This window comes from Anabrus simplex, chromosome 7 (genome assembly GCF_040414725.1).
Source record: "Anabrus simplex isolate iqAnaSimp1 chromosome 7, ASM4041472v1, whole genome shotgun sequence".
NCBI classification, from domain to species: Eukaryota; Metazoa; Arthropoda; class Insecta; order Orthoptera; family Tettigoniidae; genus Anabrus; species Anabrus simplex.
In genome coordinates, this window is record NC_090271.1 from 335,047,924 (window position 1) to 335,070,729 (window position 22,806).

General features: G+C 38.0%; 1 protein-coding gene across 2 annotated transcripts in view; it reads right to left on the bottom strand.

Annotated features, from left to right (window-relative positions):
- LOC136877156 (arf-GAP domain and FG repeat-containing protein 1) overlaps positions 1–22,806 on the bottom strand; it is a 272,539-nt gene that overhangs the window by 79,733 nt on the left and 170,000 nt on the right. For both annotated transcript variants that reach the window (XM_067150965.2, XM_067150964.2), the window contains exon 8: positions 10,353–10,484. In XM_067150965.2, coding sequence (XP_067007066.2) covers positions 10,353–10,484 — 132 coding nt within the window. The remainder of the gene's footprint in view (positions 1–10,352; positions 10,485–22,806) is intronic.

The following is a 22,806-nucleotide window of genomic DNA, read 5'->3' on the forward strand; positions in this document are numbered from 1 at the left end:
GGGTGATAGACATAAAGCTGAAAATTACAGGCCAGTAAGTTTGACATGCATTGTATGTAAGCTTTGGGAAGGCATTCTTTCTGATTATATTAGACATGTTTGTGAAATTAATAACTGGTTCGATAGAAGGCAATTCGGTTTTAGGAAAGGTTATTCCACTGAAGCTCAACTTGTAGGATTCCAGCAAGATATAGCAGATATCTTGGATTCTGGAGGTCAAATGGACTGTATCGCGATTGACATGTCTAAAGCATTTGATAGGGTGGATCATGGGAGACTACTGGCAAAAATGAGTGCAATTGGACTAGACAAAAGAGTGACTGAATGGGTTGCTATATTTCTAGAAAATAGATCTCAAGAGAGTTAGAGTAGGTGAAGCTTTGTCTGACCCTGTAATAGTTGAGAGGGGAGTTCCTCAGGGCAGTGTTATCGGACCTTTATGTTTTCTTATATATATAAATGATATGAGTAAAGGAGTGGAATCGGAGGTAAGGCTTTTTGCGGATGATGTTATTCTCTATAGAGTGATAAATAAGTTACAAGATTGTGAGCAACTGCAACGTGACCTCGAAAATATTGTGAGATGGACAGCAGACAATGGTATGTTGATAAACGGGGCTAAAAGTCAGGTTGTGAGTTTCACAAATAGGAAAAGTCCTCTCAGTTTTAATTACTGCGTTGATGGGGTGAAAGTTCCTTTCGGGGATCATTGTAAGTATCTAGGTGTTAATATAAGGAAAGATCTTCACTGGGGTAATCACATAAATGGGATTGTAAATAATGTGTACCGATCTCTGCACATGGTTATGAGGGTGTTTAGGGGTTGTAGTAAGGATGTAAAGGAGAGTGCATATAAGTCTCTGGTAAGACCCCAACTAGAGTATGGTTCCAGTGTATGGGACCCTCACCAGGATTACCTGATTCAAGAACTGGAAAAAATCCAAAGAAAAGCAGCTCGATTTGTTCTGGGTGATTTCCGACAAAAGAGTAGCGTTACAAAAATGTTGCAATGTTTGGGTTGGGAAGAATTGAGAGAAAGAAGACGAGCTGCTCGACTAAGTGGTATGTTCCGAGCTGTCAGCGGAGAGATGGCTTGGAATGACATTAGTAGACGAATAGGTTTGAATGGCGTCTATAAAAGTAGGAAAGATCACAATATGAAGATAAAGTTGGAATTCAAGAGGACAAACTGGGGCAAATATTCATTTGTAGGAAGGGGAGTTAGGGATTGGAATAACTTACCAAGGGAGATGTTCAATAAATTTCCAATTTCTTTGAAATCATTTCGGAAAAGGCTAGGAAAGCAACAGATAGGGAATCTGCCACCTGGGCGACTGCCCTAAATGCAGATCAGTATTGATTGATTGATTGATGATGTCAAATTCACTAAGGAAGACGAGATCAACGGTTCTGACTTTTTGGATTTAAACATTTCAAGAGAGAATAATAAATTCATTTTTCAAATATTTAGAAAGCCTTCTTGTGCCTCCATCACTATAAGAAACGATTCCTTACATCCGCAATCTCATAAACAGGCTGCATTTTTTAGTCTTGTCTATAGAGCATTAAAAATCCCGCTTACAACTGAAAATCGCAAAAGAGAACTAAACTTTATCAAGGATTTGGCCAGAATTAATGGCTATAATCCCTTGATGATTAATAAAATCATCAACAAGATAAAATTAAAAACCGCAACGAAACCGATTCCGGACAAGCCTAAACAAACGAACCTACACGAACCCAGGCTTATTTCAAGTTACTAACCCTCTAAAGAAATACGATATTAATATCGCTTATAGAACCCGATATACGAACCGTAATATATTCTTCAATTCAAATATAGTTAACATTAACCACAATAAATTCTCGAACTCTGGTATCTATAGGCTTAAATGCACCCATTGTGGTTTTTCTTATATCGGACAGACCGGACGTAGCTTTTTGACCAGATACCTTGAACACTACAACGCTTCGAAACATAAAAAGTATTCCGCCATGAGCACCCATATGGAAGAAACTGGCCACAGTTTTACGACAATTGAAAAAGACCTTCAAATCTTGAAATACGTCAATAAAAGTAAACTTATGACAGAGTTTGAGAACATTTATATATTCTTAGACCAGTATTTTAATAGAAATCAAAATTTAAATGATACTTCAGAAATTAAAAGTCCAATAATCGAAAAAATTCCACAACTACTTTCTCTTTTCAATATAAATAATAATAACTTTATGAGAATTTTTAATTATACAACCGCTAATAATATTTCCTCTGTAACAACAGCTACTGCTCTACCGCCCCTTCATGCAACACCCCCTCCACGAACATTCGACCCGCCCAAAGAATCGGTTGCCCCTCCGCCTCACATGACTCACTCCCCGCCTCTACATATACATATAACACTAGAAGCAGCAATAAAGCTACTCGCCAGTTTACTTCACGCAGCTAACACTAGCGGACACCTCACACTAGTCCCAAGGGTAAGCCTCCTCTTTCAATTTTTTCTTTTCTCCTTCTTCATTTTCCGTTATAACATAATTTTATTTTCCTCCCTTTTCTTTCATTCCAGATTTCAAACTCCAATTGTGCCATAATCTGCTTCATTCATCTACGGATTGCCTGAACTCTCCCTTATTCAAGATCACAGTTACTCCTTAATGAGTTCATCATTGATGTTCTACATTGTATATGTTTTTAATTTTATGCTAGCGCGTGAATGTGGACTAGTTCAACTTGTATTTCCTTCTGGCATTGTGATTCTCTCTCCTACAGAATTTGCAATTACCGGTGATCACGTCATATCATCCTTCGTTACGGCGTCATGCGCCTTTTGACTGGTTCTATTTGACTCGTACTGTTCAATTTACTCTAATTCAACTTTTGTTTTCGCACAATTGTAAGAACTCCAACGTCAATAATTAATCCACGCTTCACACATTGACGTATATTTTAATTGTCTACAATATCTATTTTTGTTTTTTACTTTAACAACCCCATGATTGTTTTTAACTCCACAGACTGCCATCGTTCAATGTATTTCACCATAAATTCTTACTGTAAATCTGTACATACTGTTACTAATTAAGCCTAATGTTATCATATTACTTTTTATTACGACATTGTTATTCTTTTAACAATTTTAATCACTTAAGTTCAGGGCCCTGACCTTAGTCTTTGTACTATTGGCTGATGATGTTCGCAATGCCGAACGAAACATGTTCCGTTATTTAAGCCATTTTTTAAGACACCTCATGATTATTTTATAATTCAATGAGTGTATTATATTGTATTGAGTAGGTGGTTGTTAATACAAGAATTTTATAATTTTAATATTTTAACACGCCAATATTGTCAATGCCGATGAAACTACATTGTTCGTTTTTTTTTTTTTTTTAATGCTGAGGCCAAATGCACACGGAAGCGAGAGACTTCCTTCCCCTGTCATAGGAAAGTTCTAAAAGCCACGATGTTGAAGGACGTCTGGCACTTTCCATGCCAGTACAAGGCATCTAAAAATGCAGACAGTACAGTAGGCCTAATCCAAAAAATAAAGCATTTGCACAGGGGAGCCAGCATAATTTTTCCTCGTCTTTGAATCATGTTTTCTTCCTTTCGTTGCGTGAGCTTATGTTTGTCATTGTTTTATACAAGAGCATTATCTGAATAATGTAAATGCACCTTGTTGGATAAATTTCTGAAATAGTGTTTGCCATGGCATTTGAAAAGTTTAAACTGAGAATCAAGGTGATTGCATACATTAATGGGTGTTAGAAATGCCATGGCAGGAAATCGTACAAGTATAGTCACTGTACTGTTGTTCTAATGTGGACGGAAGCTGTATTTGACGGAAGCGAGAGACTTTCTCCCCTCGTCATAGGAAAGTTCGATAAGCCGCGATGTTTTAAGGACATCGGGTACATTCCGTGCATGCACAAGGGATCGAAAATGCATACAGTACAGTAATCCAATTAATAAAGCACTTGCACAGGGGAGCCAGTATAGATATCTCCTCGTCTTTGAATCGTTTTCTTTCTTTTGATTTAATTGCGTGAGGTTATGTTTGCCGGCGAGTTATCGAAGTGCATTATTTGAATACTGTAAATGCACCTTGTTGTATACATTTGGAAATAGTTTTTTCCATGATATTTGAGATCTTTAAACTGTGAATCAAGGTTAACTGCATGCAGTAACGGGTCTTAGAATATATTGTTAGGCCGCTAGGGTTAGAATTTCCGAAGTACATGTTGGCGGTTAATTCAAAATCACGTAATTCGAAGTCCGATTTTTGCGTCCCAATGACTTCAAATTAACGAGGTTTCACTGTACTCATGTTATAGAGATGGTGTAGTATATAATATTACAGTATTTCGCAGCCCTCTAAGTGTAGGGTTAGTTATAGACACAGAGAGAGATTTAATCTGAGCCGCATCATCACATAACTTTATAATTAATGCAATTTAGTTTCAAGCCTTACTGTGAATTGTCTTCCTGCTCCGTCTCTCTGACGCCATATTATGCGTATATTAGATCTAGCTCGCTATGGCCTATAATTAACTAACTACGAACATTATGGTAATATCCATTGAAACGTTTGTTATGCCCGATTAACTAAAAGGCTCCACTCATAGCATGCTTGGTGCTATATACTTCCTCCAGCACTACAAGCTGTATACATCAACCATTAATAAACCACCCAGTGATGAACAACTAGCCCAGAATTATACACATGATGTAACACCGTAAGTAACCACTGCTGAGATTGAAAATGCGCTTAAACAACTAAGGAATTAAAAAAATCCACTGTGGAGGATAAAATAACGAATGAAATGCTGAAATTAGGTGGAAGAGATCTGCTAGAAGCCATGAGAATACTCCTCAACAAGTGTATTAACTCTGGAAGAATACTAGAAAATTGGAAAAATGCTGAAGTGATACTACTGTTCAAGAAAGGTGGCAAGGAAAATTTAGAGAACTATAGTCCTGTGAGATTGTTATCACACCTTTACAAACGCCTGACTAAAACTGTAACCAACCGCCTCACAAGAGAACTCGATTTTAATCAACCTAATGAGCAAGCAGAATTTCGTAAACTATTGAACACATCAAGACTATGTTATAGACAAGAAAGTTTCCACCTTTTCAATACAAATTTATTTATGTAAAATTCAATCTACAGTACCGGTTTCGACCTTTTTACACAACGGTCATCCTCAGCTGTACACTATTACCTTCACATAAGTTTTTTTGAATAGCCTTGTCCATTATAAAATCATGATATAGAGTACGTCTTATGTTCTAATAGGGCATACTGATAAATCAAGACATCAAGATTCTTCTTCTTCTTCTTCTTCTTCTTCTTCTTCTTCTTCTTCTTCTTCTTCAGAAAACCACTGAGTACATCATCAATATTCATCTGGCCTTCAATGATTATAAAAAAGCTTTTGACTCAGTGCAGATTTGGGCAATCATGAAGGCACTTCAAAATGCCATGATAAACTCAAGGTATATAAAGCTCCTGGAACAATGGTAGTCAGAGAGGACAAAGACTCCATCACCAAAAGGAGCTCGACAATGTGACACAGAGATGAGATATCTATTAGGTTAACCTATTCAATACTAATTACGTGTTAATGTTACTAATAACTTTTATTTAACATGGGATCGGTTTCGACATTTAAAATGTCATCATCAGCCATAAAAAAAAATCACAAATATATAAGCAATGACATAATAATCACAAACTATTGTGGATAGACATTGAAATATTAAAAATCTTTAACCGTCCATTCACACCATGTGTTAAGATAAATCGCCATAACAGAAGAGCAACAGCATAATAATTAAATCTGGCGCAGTGACTCATTGAAGTATGCATATAGTCTCTCACTATTCTGTGATCTCAGTTCAATACGGAAACATCAATGAAGCTCATATCTTTGAAAGGTGACACAATCTCTCCAAAGCTGCTTACCCTTGCCTTGGAAGATATATTTAAAACCCTTCACTGGGATAATAAAGGAATAAAAATCAACGGGTTATATTTGAACCACCTGCGTTTTGCCAATGACATTATGCTCATAAATGAAAATTTACATGAGCTAGAAAGCATGATCCAAGCATTAAAAACTGCCTCTGCTAAGATTGGTTTGGAAATGAACATTAGTAAAACGAAAATACTAAGCCCTGACAGTCAACCACTTAAAAATGGGAAACCAATATATAGAAGCTGTCAGTGAGTACATCTATCTTGGACACCAGATAAAACTTGGAAAAGACAACCAACATACAGAAATTCCTTGCAGAATAGGTATGAGTTGGATAGCATTCCGAAAACTAAGATTCATCCTGACCAACAAGGATGTTCCAATTAACCTGAAGACCAAGGTTTATAATATGTGTGTGCTGCCAGTTACTACTTACGGTCTGGAAAGTGCTTGCAAGCTTCAGCGAACACAACGAGCCATGTAGCAACAGATGCTAGGGATCAGCCTTAGGAATAAGATCCATTCACAGGACATCAAGAGAAGAACAAATGTAACAGACATCCGAGAGAGTAGCAAGATTAAATTGGCAATGGTAGGACACAGAGCTCGACAAGACTACAAAAGGTGGACCCCTAGGATTGTTCGCTGGAGACCATGGGAACAAGAGAGGCATTGGAAGACCCCAGAAGAGACAGCTCGATGACACAAAGCTGTTGGCCGGAACACGCTGGTTCCAAGTGGCTCAAGACTGAAGACGATGGAAGCATATGGAAGAGGCCTATATTCAGCATGGAATTGAAATAGGCTAGAAAAGAAGAAGAAAGCACAGGATAGCCAGTCCTCCCACAGAAGGGTTAATAATATGCTTTTGTGTAATATTTCCTTCCTTTTCCAGAGCATTTTTATATATGCAAGTTGTTCCCCACGATTTACTCACCTCCGGGCGGGGGTGATTACTTCAGTATTCCTTGCGTTCCTTGAAAATTATTATTGTAAATTATATAAATAATTCCCCTGAAAGCTCACTGATGGGGGATAAAACGAGTTTTGGAAAAGACCGCTTCAAATTATACAGGAATTATCACCGAGTACATCATCATCCGCCCCTGTGAACCATGTGACCTTGCCGCGGTGGGGAGGCTTGCGTGTCCCAATGAAGCAGACAGCCGAGCTGCAGGTGCAACCATATTGGATGGGTATCTGTTGAGAGACCAGACTAAGGAATGGTTCATCGAAAGGAGGGTGGCAGCCTTTCGGTAGTTACAGGGGCGGCAGTCTAAATGATTGACAGGTACGGCCTTGTAATAATACTCAACACGGCTTAGCTGTGTTGATACTGCTACACGGCTGAAAGCAACGGGAAACTACAGCCGTAACTAACTCCCGAGGACATGCAGCTCTCTCTCTGTATGAATGATGTACTGATGATGTCTTCCTCCCGGGTAAAATATTCGGATTTCCGGGTGGGGACTACACGAGAGGGGGCGATCATCAGGAAGATGGATACTGACATTCTGCGAGTCGGAGCGTGGAATGTTAGAAGTTTGAATCGTTGTGGTAGATTAGAGAATCTGAAAAGGGAGATGGATAGACTAAAGTTAGATGTAGTTGGTATAAGTGAAGTATGTTGGCAGGAAGAACAGGACTCTTGGTCAGGCAGACTACCGAATTATCAACACAAAATCAAACAGGGGAAATGCAGCAGTTGGTTTCATAATGAATAAGAAAATAGCGCAGCGGGTAAGCTACTACGACCAGCATAGTGAAATAATTATTGTCGTCAAGATAGACACCAAACCAATGCCCACAACAATAGTGCAGGTCTAGATGCCCACTAGTTCAGGGATGACAAGGAAATCGAAAGAATATATGAAGAGAGCGAAGATTTAATACAATATGTAAAAGATGACAAGAATCTAATTGTGATGGGAGATTGGAATGCAGTGGTAGGCCAAGGAAGAGAAGGTAATACAGTAGGAGAATTCGGATTGGGACAAAGGAACGATATGAGTATAATTTAGTCCTTGCCAATACTTGGTTCAAACACCACAAACGACGGTTGTATACATGGATGAGACCTGGAGACACTGGAAGGTATTAAATGGACTTCACTATGATTAGGCAGAGATTCAGAAACCAGGTGTTGGATTGCAAAACTTTCCCAGGAGCAGACGTGGACTCTGATCACAACTTGCTGGTCATGAAATGCCATCTGAAGTTGAAGGAAAGAATGCAAAAGGATGGGGTCTAGACAAGTTGAAAGAAAAGAGTGTGAGGGATTCTTTCAAGGAGCATGTTGCACAAGGGCTAAATGAAAAGGCTGAAGGAAACACAATAGAGGAAGAGTGGATAGTCATGAAAAATGAAGTCAGCAGGGCTGCTGAAGAAATGTTAGGAAGGAAGAAAAGATCAACTAAGAATCAGTGGATAACTCAGTAGATACTAGATCTGATTGATGAACGATGAAAATACAAGAATGCTAGAAATGAAGAGGGCAGAAAATAATACCGGTGATTAAAGAATGAAGTGGATAGAAAGTGCAAGGTAGCTAAGGAAGAATGGCTGAAGGAGAAGTGCAAGGATGTTGAAAGTTGTATGATCCTAGGAAAGGTAGATACTGCATACAGGAAAATCAAGGAAACCTTTGGAGAAAGGACATCTAGGTGTATGAATATTGAGAGCTCAGATGGAAAGCCACTTCTAGGGAAAGAAGACAAAGCAGAAGATGGCAGGAACATATCCAACAGTTGTTTCAAGGTAAAGATGTAGATGATTTGGTTCTGGAACAAGAAGAGGCTGTTGATACTGATGAAATGGGAGACCCAATTTTGAGGGTCAGAGTTTGACAGAGCTGTGAGAGACCTAAATAGGAACAAGGCACCTGGAATTGATGACATTCCCTCTGAATTACTGACTGCCTTAGGAGAAACCAGCACGGCAATGTTATTCCATTTAGTGTGTAAGATGTGCGAGACAGGAGAAGTCCCATCCGATTTTCGGAAGAATGTTGTTATACCTATTCCCAAGAAAGCCGGTGCTGACAAGTGTGAAAACTACAGCACCATTAGTTTAATATGTCATGCCTGCAAAATTTTAACACGTATTATTTACAGAAGAATGGAAAAACAAGTTGAATTGAGTTGGGAGAAGATCAATATGGCTTCAGAAGAAATGTAGGAACACGTGAAGCAATCCAAACTTTACGTCTGATCTTAGAGGATCGAATCAAGAAGGACAAGCCCACGTACATGGCATTCGTAGATCTAGAAAAAGCATTAGATAATGTTGATTGGACCAAGCTATTTAAGATTCTGTAGATGATTGGGATAAGATACCGAGAACGAAGAATTATCTACAATCTGTATAAAAATCAGTCTGCAGTGATAAGAATCGAGGGCTTTGGAAAAGAAGCAGCAATCCAGAAAGGAGTGAGGCAAGGCTGGAGTTTGTCCCCCCTCCTTTTCAATGTTTACATAGAACAGGCAGTAAAGGAAATCAAAAAGGAATTTCGAAAGTGAATCACAATCCAAGGAGAGGAAATCATAAAGGTTGAGATTTGCCAATGATATTGTTATTTTATCTGAGACTGCAGAAGATCTAGAGAAGCTGCTGAATGGTAAGGACGAAGTCTTGGGTAAGGAGTATAAGATGAAAATAAATAAGTCCGAAGCAAAAGTAATGGAGTGCAGTCGAACGAAGGCAGGTGATTTAGGAAATATTAGATTAGGAAATGAATATTGTTACTTGGGTAGTAAAATAACCAACGATGGCAGAAGTAAGGAGGATATAAAATGCAGACTAGCACAAGCAAGGATGATCTTTCTTAAGAAAAAAAATTTGCTCTCTTCAAACCCTGACATAAGAATTAGAAAGATGTTTTTGAAGACTTTTGTGTGGAGTGTGGCATTGTATGGAAGTGAAACAAGGACGATAACTAGCTCAGAAAGAAAGAGAATAGAAGCTTTTGAAATGTGGTATTACAGAAGAATGTTTTAGGTGAGATGGATAGATCGAATCACGAATGAAGAGATACTGAATCGAATTGGGGAGAGATCGATTTGGCTAAATTTGACGAGAAGAAGAGATAGAATGATAGGACACATCTTAAGACATCCAGGACTTCTTCAGTTGGTTTTTAATGGATGTGTAGGTGGTAAGAACGGTAGGGGTTGACCAAGGTATGAATATGACAAGCAGATTAGAGCAGATGTAGGATGCAATAGTTACATATGAATGGAAAGGTTAGCACAGGATAGGTTGGCATGGAGTGCTGCATCAAACCAGTCTATGGACTGATGACTCAAACAACACAACATCATACAGCAATGCGATGCACAATACTCATACACAGATCAAGATTTTCTCACCTGATACTCCAAAGTTTGCTTGTGCTGGTCGGTTAGTCCTGAATGGATTGGCGCTGTGTGTAACTGAAGGGTTGGAGTTGCTAGGTGTACCACTGGAACTGGAAACTGGTACCCAAGGATTAACACTGTTTCCTACAAAATAAGAGGAGTGGTTACAGGTCTTCATTGTAGCAAAATGATAAAACAGAAGCAACAAAATGTGTTTTTGAAATTTTTTTAACTTATTGTTTAATAATGTGATACTCATTTTAACTCAGTCCATTTAACCACTTAACCCTTTCAGACCGAGTACGCACAATTGTGCGGGTTCGTATTTTAGTTATCCCTGACCGTATTTGATGTTTTTTCGGCGCTACACCGGACTGCAGTGATTGTGCAGGACACGTGGCGTCTATTCCAATTGATTTTAGTATGCGCTTGACCGCCAGGGCGAAGGAAGAAGTGTTTAAAAAGCACAGTTGATCGGCGAGATGGCAGGAAGCAGTAGTGCCGAAAGTAAGTATTTATTTACTGCGTTTATATTAATCTAGAAGCTTTACTGAATACCGGAATATATTGAAGGAAGTGTGTAAATTGGTTAGTGAACGTAAATTTTGAAGCTACACCATCGTACGTGATACAACGAGGTTTTGAATTTTAATACGCACAATTGTGTGGGTCCTGTTTTTCGGATATTAGTTTTTATTTTGTAAAATAAACTATTAATATGTGTATTGAGGAGCATTTTAGTCAGTTCTTGACGTACAAACAACAATTCACACCTCCAGTTTTCTTTCAGGTCTGAAAGGGTTATTATGACCATACTGGTCCCATGCTTTGTTTCATATGTCTGGTCTAGAGAAGACATGTACTTGATCTGTGAACAGTGATACTAATTCTCTTTGTGTATTGGATTTTTGGCAACACTAAGTTGAACCCAGAACTTCAAGTTCCTATCAGTTATCTTAATAACCATTATGCAGTGATTCAAGATTTATTTAATCTGTAACTTAGTGTTGTAAGAAGCGATTTTTCCTCATGTTAATTCATTCACAATTTTTGGCCAGATTTTCATTTGTATTGTGCATTGCTTTGTCAATGTCTGTTTTTCTTAGTTTAATGGCTGAAGATGACACAGAAAAAACACTGAAACTAGTTCCATTTATTAATTAAAACATTGTAATTTAAATATTATAGCATTATTTTGTAGTGAATAGGTGGACCTATTAGTTTGCTCCTTTTCTATTCTCAGTTCCATATGGATACACAATGAAGTTCTTAAATTTGAATATAGAATTAATCTTAAGTAACGCCATTTAAAGTTACAACATGTTGTAACATAAGTTTGTGCAACTGTGTATCAGTTTATTGAATAGATGGAACCTCTTAACTCTCTTTTTAACACTGAGTAACACCATCGCTCAAGAGAAAGAGTAGTTCAGAATTTAAGTAACAAAACGTAGTGGCCAGAGACTTTTTAGGCAATCACTTATTTCAATTTGTATTCATATGATACATTTTGTATACAGTGCTCAAGACTGCAGAGAGGAATGTTATTGTAACAGGTGATATGAACTTGCCAAATGTTAACTGGGAGGGTAATGTGACTGACAGAAAGCATGACCAACAAATTGTAAGTAAGTTGATCCAAGAAGGACAGTTGAATCAGAAAGTAATGGAACAACTAGAGGGGAAAAAATATTCTAGACCTGGTGCTGATAAAATCAGATGAGCTCTACAAGGAAACTAAAGTGAAAGATGGTGTAAGTGATCATGAAGCTGTAAAACTAGGGCTATTAGGCAATGCCATATGGCTGATTAAGAGGGGGATTGGGAAATGTATACAAAAGCTATTATGACCAATGGAAAATGGTAAATAAAAATGTAAACAGCCTGATGGCCAAGCAGGCATAAATTTTTGAAAATGAAACAAAGTCTCTCATAGTGCATTGGCACTGCCGGTGGCTCCAAGTAGCCTACGCAGTGGCCTCCATAGTATGCACTAGCCATGCGTCTTCGTAGGTGTGCTATTTACCAACTGATGAGCCCAACTTAGCACACTGGGGCGAAACGCTGGCAACCAGGACTGAGTTAGTTGGAATATTTATAATGTCCAATAACGGACCAAGTATATTGATATCATAAATTTACTCATTCAGGACCAATATTTCAGATTCCCTATGGGAATCAACATCTATATCATGAGGTATGTTTCGAGCAGTCAGTGGAGAGCTGGCGTGGAATGACATAAGTAGAAGAATAAGCCTGAGTGGAGCTTTTAAAAGTAGGAAATATCATAATATGAAGATAAAGTTGGAATTCAAGAGGACAGATTGGGGCAAATATTCATTTATAGGACGAGGAGTACGGTACTGGAATAAATTATCATGGCAAATGTTTGATAAATTTCCAAGTTCATTGAAAATATTTAAGAAAAACCTAGGTAAACAATTGATAGTGAATCTGCCACCTGGGCAACAGCCCTAAATGCACATCGTTGATGATTGACCAATTGATTGATTGATTGCAAAACAGAGCTTTCAAATAATTTAATAATAGAGTTTTAAAACAGTTAAAAATGTTATTACTAATGGAGTTTAGAACACTAATGCCAATCGATTACTTCCAGAAATCAATTGTAATCGAGATAATTTTTCGCCTTGCAATACATTTTTATTATCGTTTCCCGATACCTATGACAAACATAGAATGTGACTACACTAAGTAGGGTATGTTTCATCTCTTGTTTGAGACATCTTAAGGTATCATAACAGTATATACATATATATTTAAGAAAGGTCAATGCGAGTTCAAAATCAATCTAGAAACATTTTAGAAGTTTTTAAAAACATTGTGGCACTATTTTTATTTGATATTAGAGTCGTCTTCTTAAATTAGACACTATCTTCCTACTGTTATATTATGATGGCATTTTAATCTTAATTTATTTAAAATCTTCATTGAACTGTCTGCTAGTGTTTGATGTTAAAAGTAAAAGGAATTCTTAGCTGGGGAAACTCCTCTCGACCGCAACCGACGAATGCTACGGATGTATTGTCTGTTAGCCAATGTGATGGTTTAAAAAAAATGATTTGTTTGTGGCGTTGACCTCTGTAGATCTTTTGCCACTACTTTCACCATGTGAGAGAAACGTGTGTGTAAGTGGAACTGCGGAAGTGCAGAGTGTTGAATGTGAGGAAAGGAACGTTAAGGACGACACAAACATCCAGTCCCCAGGCCAGGGATATTAATAATTTACAATTAAAAACCCCTGACCCGGCCGGGAATCAAACTTGGGGCCGCCGAGTGACAGGCAGACGCATTGCCCCCTACACCACGGGGCTGGACAATGTGATGTTAATTTTGTATTTGGGATTCCAAGGGGAATTTTCTAAAAAATTCTTGAATCAACAGTTAGTTTCAAATTTTTACAAAATCAGGCCAGAAGAAACCATATTCCTTAAAATGGCAAAAGATAACACAAGAAAAGACCAATAACATTTAGATTTAAAATGAAATCAAATTGCTACACAGGAAAAAAAAAAAAAAAAAAAAAAAAAAATTAAATTTCAAATTATACAATGTCCATTTAAATGCTGCTTCCCTGATGGTCCCATTAGAATGCAATTAAGTCTGAAAATACACTAACATAAAAATACAGAATATATTAACTAACAAACAAGAAACCTTAGACAAGAAACTAAACAATCTTGAAACTTAAAACCACGATAAACTCTTAAAGAAAGATCAAATTTTAAATACAGTAGAACCTCAATTATTTGTTTTTGGAGGGTCAACGGGAAAAAACGTACAATACGAGAAAATGGAAATTCCGAGAGTGAATTAAAACCATCAACAATTTGACTAAACATCACAATAATGAAATATGTATACTTATAATGTTACTAACACTCTTAAACCGAACCAAACTACAGCCCTAAGGAGCCTTATGGACTACCAAGTGACCACTGCTCAGCCCGAAGGCTTACAGATTACGAGTTGATGCATGGTCAGTGTGACTAATCCTCTTGGCCATTATTTTTGGCTGTCTAGACTGCAGTCGATATCTCACTGTTAAATAGCTCCTCAATTAATGGTAATCACTTAGCCTGAGTGGACCTAGAACCAGCCCTCAGGTAAACATGCCTGACCTGACCAGAAATTAAACCCAGAGCCTCCATGTGAGAGGCAGGCAGCTAGACTGCAGGGCTAGCTTCAAACAATAATTACATGAGTTAAAAAGCCTGATACTTTACATTCAGTTTCCCATGAAAACTTCTTTCAAGTCTGTAACTTTGATCAGCCAGCTTAACGAAAAATATCTAATAAATAATCGCAAGCCAAACAACAATATTGATGATAAGTAGTTTTTAATTATCTAATCTATTAAAACAAATCACATCCGATGGAGAAGCATCCAACGTAATGGCAAAACCTCTTCTTATTTTGTCATCCATTGCAATTTGGTCACATGTATGGTGTTTATAGTAAGTCTTATACTGCATAAATTAGGCCTACATTGACTTTTGACTTTTAAAGGTTATCTTGAACTCAAAAATTTTGGTTTCGAATGTTCAAAAGTTCTCGAATGCATTATATTCAATTCTGCCTGCCACTAATCACAAGCAAATTGGTGAAAGAGAAAAAAAACACTTCAAAACGCCACAAACAAAGCGCATCGAGACATTCCCTGTAATAGGCAGTATAAATGGGAAATGATACAAACTTTTTAAATGCTATGTTATGCATCATAAACGACTGCGGTTTTTATAAGAACATTTTAACATAAAATTTGAACATAAAAATTCCTGACTTATATTAGGATCAAAACAGTAATAGGCAATCTCAAGACCTCCCATGGCTTTATATACTATGTAAGGTGCAACATCTGTTCTGGGCTTGTGAACATAACCGTATCTGATCATATTAAAGTACTAGATTCGTGTTAGGAAGGAGCAATTTCAGTTTGTGTCTGAAAGCCCAGTGACTATATAGCACCCTGAGAGAAGTGCCAAAAACATGTTTGGCAATGCAACTAAAAAAAATGCAAAAACATCTAACGTTTGGACATAATGTAGATGTTTTACAAGTACGAACATTTGATGAAACTCTGTATCTTCAAACAGAGCTGTTGAAATGCGCTCTTGTCTCCTTCCAGTTGTTGCAGCCACTCTCTACTTTATGATTTCTGAGGTTTCCCTAAATAATACCAACCGAATGCAATGCTAAGATGGTCCCTTACGAACGTTCACAGCAATGATGGGATACTAACACCAAGATCCATGGGTAAGTTATGTTGTAGCTGTCTTTTCGTGAGATACTGTTTCTTGAAAAACTATTGATCGAGGCTATAGCGTTGATGGGATTGAAACTTCTGGACGGTTGATTGTTCTTCAAGGAATGGATACTGCTTCTTCTTCTTCTTCTTCGTTTTGCCTCATGACTGAGGCATCGTGGCTATCATAATATTCAGCCCTCTAGCCGATGAACCATACTCCGCCATTCTTCCCTACCTAAAGCTTTCAATGTGGTTACTCTGAGAGAACACTGTAGGGGGCCGTTCACCATGTCAATCCATCACGTTGGTATTCGTCCTCGTCTGGTTCCCTGGACTTTGCCCTCAACAATCAGCTTTTGAAGACTACCACCTCGGCGCATTATATGTCCAAAGTTGCATACAATCCGCTGAGAGACCTTACACGATAGACGAACTTTTATCTGAAGTTGGTTCAGGATTGATGTGTTCGTGCGATGAGCTGTCCAAGGAATCCTTAACATTTTCCTCCAGCACCACATTTCAAAGCTTTGTATCTGTTCACGATCATGTTTGAGGATGGTCCACGTCTCTGCGCCATACAAGAAGACTGAGAAGACTAGAGATTCAACGAGCTTCTTTTTTGTCTTAATGGTGATGTTGTTATCTTTCCAGATCTTTCGCAGACGGATCATTGCTACCTTTGCTATTTCAATTCTTCGTTTTATTTCATCTTTGGAACCACCAGAATTGGATAGTAAGGAGCCTAGGTATACATACTGATGTACAACTTCACACCCTCCAATCTATTTGATATGTGGACTGTTGCTGTTCTTACGATCAACAATCATGACTTTGGTTTTCTGTCGATTTAGGCGTAATCCAATTTCTAGGCTTGCTTCCTCTACTCTCTTGATCAGCTCTGTCAACTCTTCAGATGATGCTATCATGGTGGTGTCATCAGCAAATCTCAAGTTGTTGATCTTGCATCCCCCACTTTGTCCCAGCCATCTAATGCAGTTCTCATTGCATATTCACCATCGATATTGAAAAGTAACGGTGACAGGATACATCCCTGGCAAACTCCAGCCCTTGTACGAAACTGCTGAGACTGTTTGTTTTGAATCTTCACAGTGGCTGTATTTTCCTTATACAAGGACTTGAGGAGATCAATCAAATGGAGTGGCAAACCCATGTCATCCAAAATTTTCCAAAGATGGTTCCATTTGACAGTATCGAAGGCCTTTTGGTAGTCAATAAAGCACAGATATACCGGAACATTGAATTCTCTAGCCTTTTCTATGATTTGTCTTAGGCTTAAGATCTGTTCTCAAGTACCTTTTCCTTTCATAAATCCAGTCTGGACTTCAGGAATTTGATACTCTAGAAATGCCTGGAGTCTCTTGTGCAGGATATGAAGCATAACTTTACTGGCATGTGAAATCAAAGCAATTAAGCGATAATTTCCACATTTTTTCCTCGATCCTTTCCTGTGGATTCGGAAAGAGATTGACTGTACCCATTCCTCGGGCCATCTTCTAGAATTCCATATTGCTTGGCAGATTTTCAACAGCATTTCAATTCCAGCATCATCTGTAGCTTTCAAGACTTCTGCACTTATTCCATCAGGTCCACACGCTTTTCCAGTTCTCAGCATTTTGAAAGCCATTTCTACTTCATCTCGGAGGATACTGCAGGACCACATAATTTGAACAAATAATCCAGGAGAAGTTGGTTTCCGGGAATGGGTGGTCGAGGTTCCACTGTACTAACAAAATTGAACAAACCTTCCATCCACCACTTATGAATGTAACCAATACAATCTTCTAACAAAAAAGAATTGCAGATACTTAACAAAGGCCCAAAACATAATAGGTTAAGTCCCAATCACAAAGAGAATACATCATTACCATTCCAGAAATAAAGCAGGTTTTTTGAAAAATTCTAAAAGAAAGACAAGACAAAATAAGATGTGACGAAGGAAAAATTTTCAAAAACCAAAAAAACAAACACATTCCATGTAGCAACCAAATATTTAACAACTTAAAGCAAAAATGTACTGATAACTTAATAATCACTACAGCAGACAAAGGTAATTTAACTGTTACCGGTACTACGCACAAAAAAGAATATCTAGAAAAAACTGAATAACTTTTTGGACAGTACCTTTAGTAAGATTAATGAAGACTCTACAAACACAATACAGAAAAAACTCAGATACTAAAAAATATAAGTTTCATCTTAAATGACAGCAAAACATCTAAGCCAATTAGCAAGAATCCCAGAATACTGCTAACAAGAACTCAGCCTAAGATACACAAAGATGAAAATCCCATAATGCCAATAATTAATTTCAAAAATAGTCCACATGAACATAATTCATTCACAATTTTTTATAGAAATACTATACTTTTAAAAGTACTACATCAATAAAAAAAAAAAAACCTCAACAGAATTCTATAATGCCACTCAAAATATCACACTACAACCATCATATACCATAAATTCATTTCATATCATGAACATCCCCTCCCTGCGAACCATGTGACCTTGCCGCGGTTGGGAGGCTTGCGTGTCCCAATTAAGCAGATAGCCGAACCGCAGGTGCAACCACATTGGATGGGTTTCTGTTGATAGACCAGACAAACAAATGGTTCATCGAAAGGGGGGTAGCAGCCTTTCGGAAGTTGCAAGGACGGCAGTCTGGACAATTGACTGATGTGGCCTTGTAATAACACTCAACATGGCTTAGCTGTGTTGATACTGCTACACGGCTGAAAGCAACAGGAAACTACAGCCGTAACTAACTCCTGAGGCCATGCAGCTCTCTCTGTATGAATGATGTACTGATGATGGCTTCCTCCCGGGTAAAATAATCTGGAGGTAAACTAGTCCCCATTCGGATATCCGGGTGGGGACTACACGAGAGGGGGCGAACATCAGGAAGATGTATACTAACACTCTGCGAGTCGGAGCGGGGAATGTTAGAAGACTGAATCGTTGTGGTAGATTAGAGAATCTGAAAAGGGAGATGGACAGATTAAAGTTAGATGTAGTTGGTATAAGTGAAGTACGTTGGCAAAAGAACATGATGTTTTGTTAGGCAACTACCGAATTCTCAACACAAAATCAAACAGAGGAAATGCAGGAGTTGGTTTATTAATGAATAAGAAAATAGGGCAGCAGGTAAGCTACTGCGACCAGCATAGTGAAAGAATTATTGTCGTCAAGATAGACACCAAACCAATGCCCACCACAATAGTGAGTGCAGGTCTATATGAATACTAGTTCAGCGGATGATGAGGAAATCAAAAGAATATATGAAGAGATAGAAGATTTAACACAATAATATGTAAAAGGTGATGAGAATCTAATTGTGTTGGGAGACTGGAATGCAGTGGTAGGCCAAGGAAGAGAAGGTAATACAGTAGGAGAATTCGGATTGGGACAAAGGAACGAAATAGGAAGTCAGCTGGTTGAATTCTGCACCGATCATAATTTAGTCCTTGTCAATACTTGGTTCAAACACCACAAACAACAGCTTAATACGTGGAAGAGACCTGGAGACACTGGAAGGTATCAAATAGACTTCATTATGATTAGGCAGAGATTCAGAAACCAGGTGTTGGATTGCAAAACTTTCCCAGGAGCAGACGTGGATTCTGATAACAACTTGTTGGTCATGAAATGCCATCTGAAGCTGAAGAAATTGAAGAAAGGGAAGAATGCAAAATGATGGGATCTAGACAAGTTGAAAGAAAAGTGTGAGGGATTGTGACGAAAAAGGTTACCTGCTGGTCGGCTGGAAGAAAGCGCGAGAACGCTGGCAGAGCTATTTTGAGAAACTTTCAACTGAAGAATTTCCCCACCCACCAATCCCAACCACCCCTGCTATTGAAAGCCCAGCGCAGAAAATTGACGTCACAGAAGTTCAGGCTGTTCTGAAGGAGATGAAACGAGTGAAAGCCACCGGCCCCGATGATCTTCTAGCAGAGTTCTGGTGCTCTGAACGATGTGATGCGGCAATATAGCTAACACAGCTTTTCAATCAGATCATCAAAGAAGGTCAAATACCATCAGATTGACGACGGAGCATTACCGTACTGAGCCATATCCTGCCGGCCCATAAGAGATACTCGGATTATTATTTGACATATGTAAATTTTATTGATATGAATTGCAGTCATATATGGTAAAGTAAGGAATCGCAGGATAGCCGAGACCGGAAGTCTATGGAGCCATCAAGTCGCGGGATATTGCCCAATACTTCCTCGGGACCGTGAGAATGGCTTAGTGTTACTAGGAGTTGGCACATCACGGAACGTGTACAAAGTGCTGACCAAGCAAAATATTCAGCCAATGAGAACGTGAGGATATGGCAAATATGGAGTCTACATCGTGCAAAGTTATAATCCCAGGTTGACCAATGTGTACAGTTGCTTGAGATAAATTCTGTTATTTGGCGGATTTCCACAGGTCTATAAGTGAAATATAATCAGGAATACGGTATAAGAATTATAGGAAGAGATTTGATATAATCTGAACTGTGTTTTATTGATATGTTATAATTGATATTGTGTCATTATAAATGGCAAGCATTCTGATTGGTGGTTTCTCTAGACAAGCGGGAATCCCATAGTTGCAACGGCGTTACCTACACTTCCTTAGCACCCCAAGGTCTGGAGAGCGTCACTCAGGTCGCGCAGTTTGGACAGTGTAGAAGTGTAACTCTGATTGTGGATACTGACGTGAGGTGGACGTTGTTCGATGTGCTCCGAGAATTGTATTTAAAAGTTGCCACATGAATATATCATTAACAGAGTATGGTTAATAAGACCAATAAACTATGTTTCAGTCGTGCAGTGGAATAAAGTAACTGATGCAGAGTTAATTGCAGATTATATTATCGCAAAGTTCACTACCAATATATAGACGGTGATAATTAGCCGCAGTGTAGAAAGTGCAGGAGAGACGTTCCATTGTCTCATATTTTCGTGTCGGTCACGTTTCGCGAGGAACTCTCGATTACATAAAATCAGCTTCATGGTCCGTATCGCACTTCAATAGATTCACAATTAAGTATTTAATTTATTTTCCACCTAGTCGATACAATGATTGCTTAAGGCAATTTTTAATGGTCAAAAGTGGTACATGTTTTGTATATTATCAACATCTTCAGCCACATAACACTGTTTAGATGAAAAATATATAAAATTGACAAAATAATGCTTTAGAGGAACATTAAGGACACTTCCTCTAAAGCATTACTTTGTCAATTTTATATATTTTTCATCTAAACAGTGTTATGTGGCTGAAGATGTTGATAATATACGAAACATGTACCACTTTTGACCATTAAAAATTGCCTTAAGCAATCATTGTATCGACTAGGTGGAAAATAAATTAAATACTTAATTGTGAAGGAACTCTCGATTCGTACTGCGTGCCGCTCTCAAAAACTGTGTACATAAACCCTCAAGTGTAAAATTTACCGTGTATTTATGTGTCAGTGTGTTTGGCTGAGTTTGTAGCCACAAAAAGGGTTGTTCGGCACGTGCAGAATTGAGTGGTGAAGAGGGGTATAGTGTGCATTGGTATCACCCAAATATCACTATAAAATTTGTCACAAATGGAACATAATAATTGCTTTTACACATATCAAGTGAAAAATCCCTGGCAAATTAAGAAATTTGATTTTTGGAGAATATTATGTATACGTACTTTACCACTTTACAAGTACATTTGGTGTTGCGCTCACAGTGACACACGTATGTCTTTTGTCTTACACTTTCAACGATTTTGTGTGCGATATCTGTGTTCACTGAAGTTCTTTGCTTTCGTTTCATTGCTTCACTTGTCAAACATCATCCTTTCATGAATTGTATCACGATATGCAATATTTTAATAGGCGACAAAATGGTATGGCCAATGTACATAAGAAAAATTCAGTGAACTAGTGATTTATTGGTTCGTTCGAACAGAAATAAAAATATTTATTGGTCCAGGGATCATGCTATTTTTCTTGTTGACCTCCATTTTGCTGTTTGAACTAGCCGCTCTAGTCATATGGACAAAGATAATAAGAATCTACCGACACAGCATTCCCATTCCACGGTGCTAGCCCTGGACCTGAAGAAAGTAACAAAAGACGGCACCAACAGCGGAGTACGACATAAACCAGTCCTGTCTACAAGCCTTAAGTATGTTTTCATATTTCTCAAATAACGACGGTATTTCTTAATTTGCCAGGGATTTTTCACTTGATATGTGTAAAAGCAATTATTATGTTGCATTTGTGACAAATTTTATAGTGATATTTGGGTGATACCAATGCGCATCGTACCCGGTGAAGAGATATTCATCCAAAACCTTCTGTGTTGCAGTGTTCAATAACTTTCAGCAAGAAGATAGCTTCGCCTATGGAAGAAGGAAGCGTATTTCTACGTGTTGAAGCAGTGATTAACATGGAGTAGACACCCAGCAAGGCAGAGTTGTGAGCTGCTGCCATGTATCCAGAGAGTCGTCCAAGATAAGGCGCATGTGTTAATTATAGAATGTTATATGGGTTATGTTAAAATACTAGTGCAGTTTAGAATAGGGATTTTATTTAACGTAAAGTAAGCCTGATGGCATGTGTTTGTTTCACTTTAATATTGTTGTATATACGGATAAAAGAGAAATACATGTTCTCCTTATTTTTATTTATGACTAGATAGTTCGGATAATGAGGGATTTGTTAGGATTATTTTGTTGTTCATTCATGCATGATAATTCAGTTTAGTTTTATTCCGATCATTCCTTGTAGATTAGTGCTAGGAGGATTAGACTGACAAGTTCATCCAATTTTCAAAATTAAACACTTGCTACGTTATTTTATTTTGGTCATTTAGAGAGACAGTAACAGTTAATTGCATGACGCATGGTATTTCAGAAGCTGTACGTCAGGAGCTGCATAACAACGTTGAAAGAATAGGGTCTTCGAATTTAGGTTGGAATCTGTTTTTGCCCAATGATTTGCACAGGAAACGAACCGGGTCTCATAATGTAAAAGGCTGATGTGATTTGTGAGAGATATGAGAAGTTATAATGCATGCGGAGTAATAAAGTGATTATGCAGGCCGAATGCATGCCTGATAAGTGAAAGAATAATGTGCAGTGGATATGTACCTGCTATTGTTTTCTGAGAGAACATTAGTTATCAGAATTGAAGGAATTGATTCC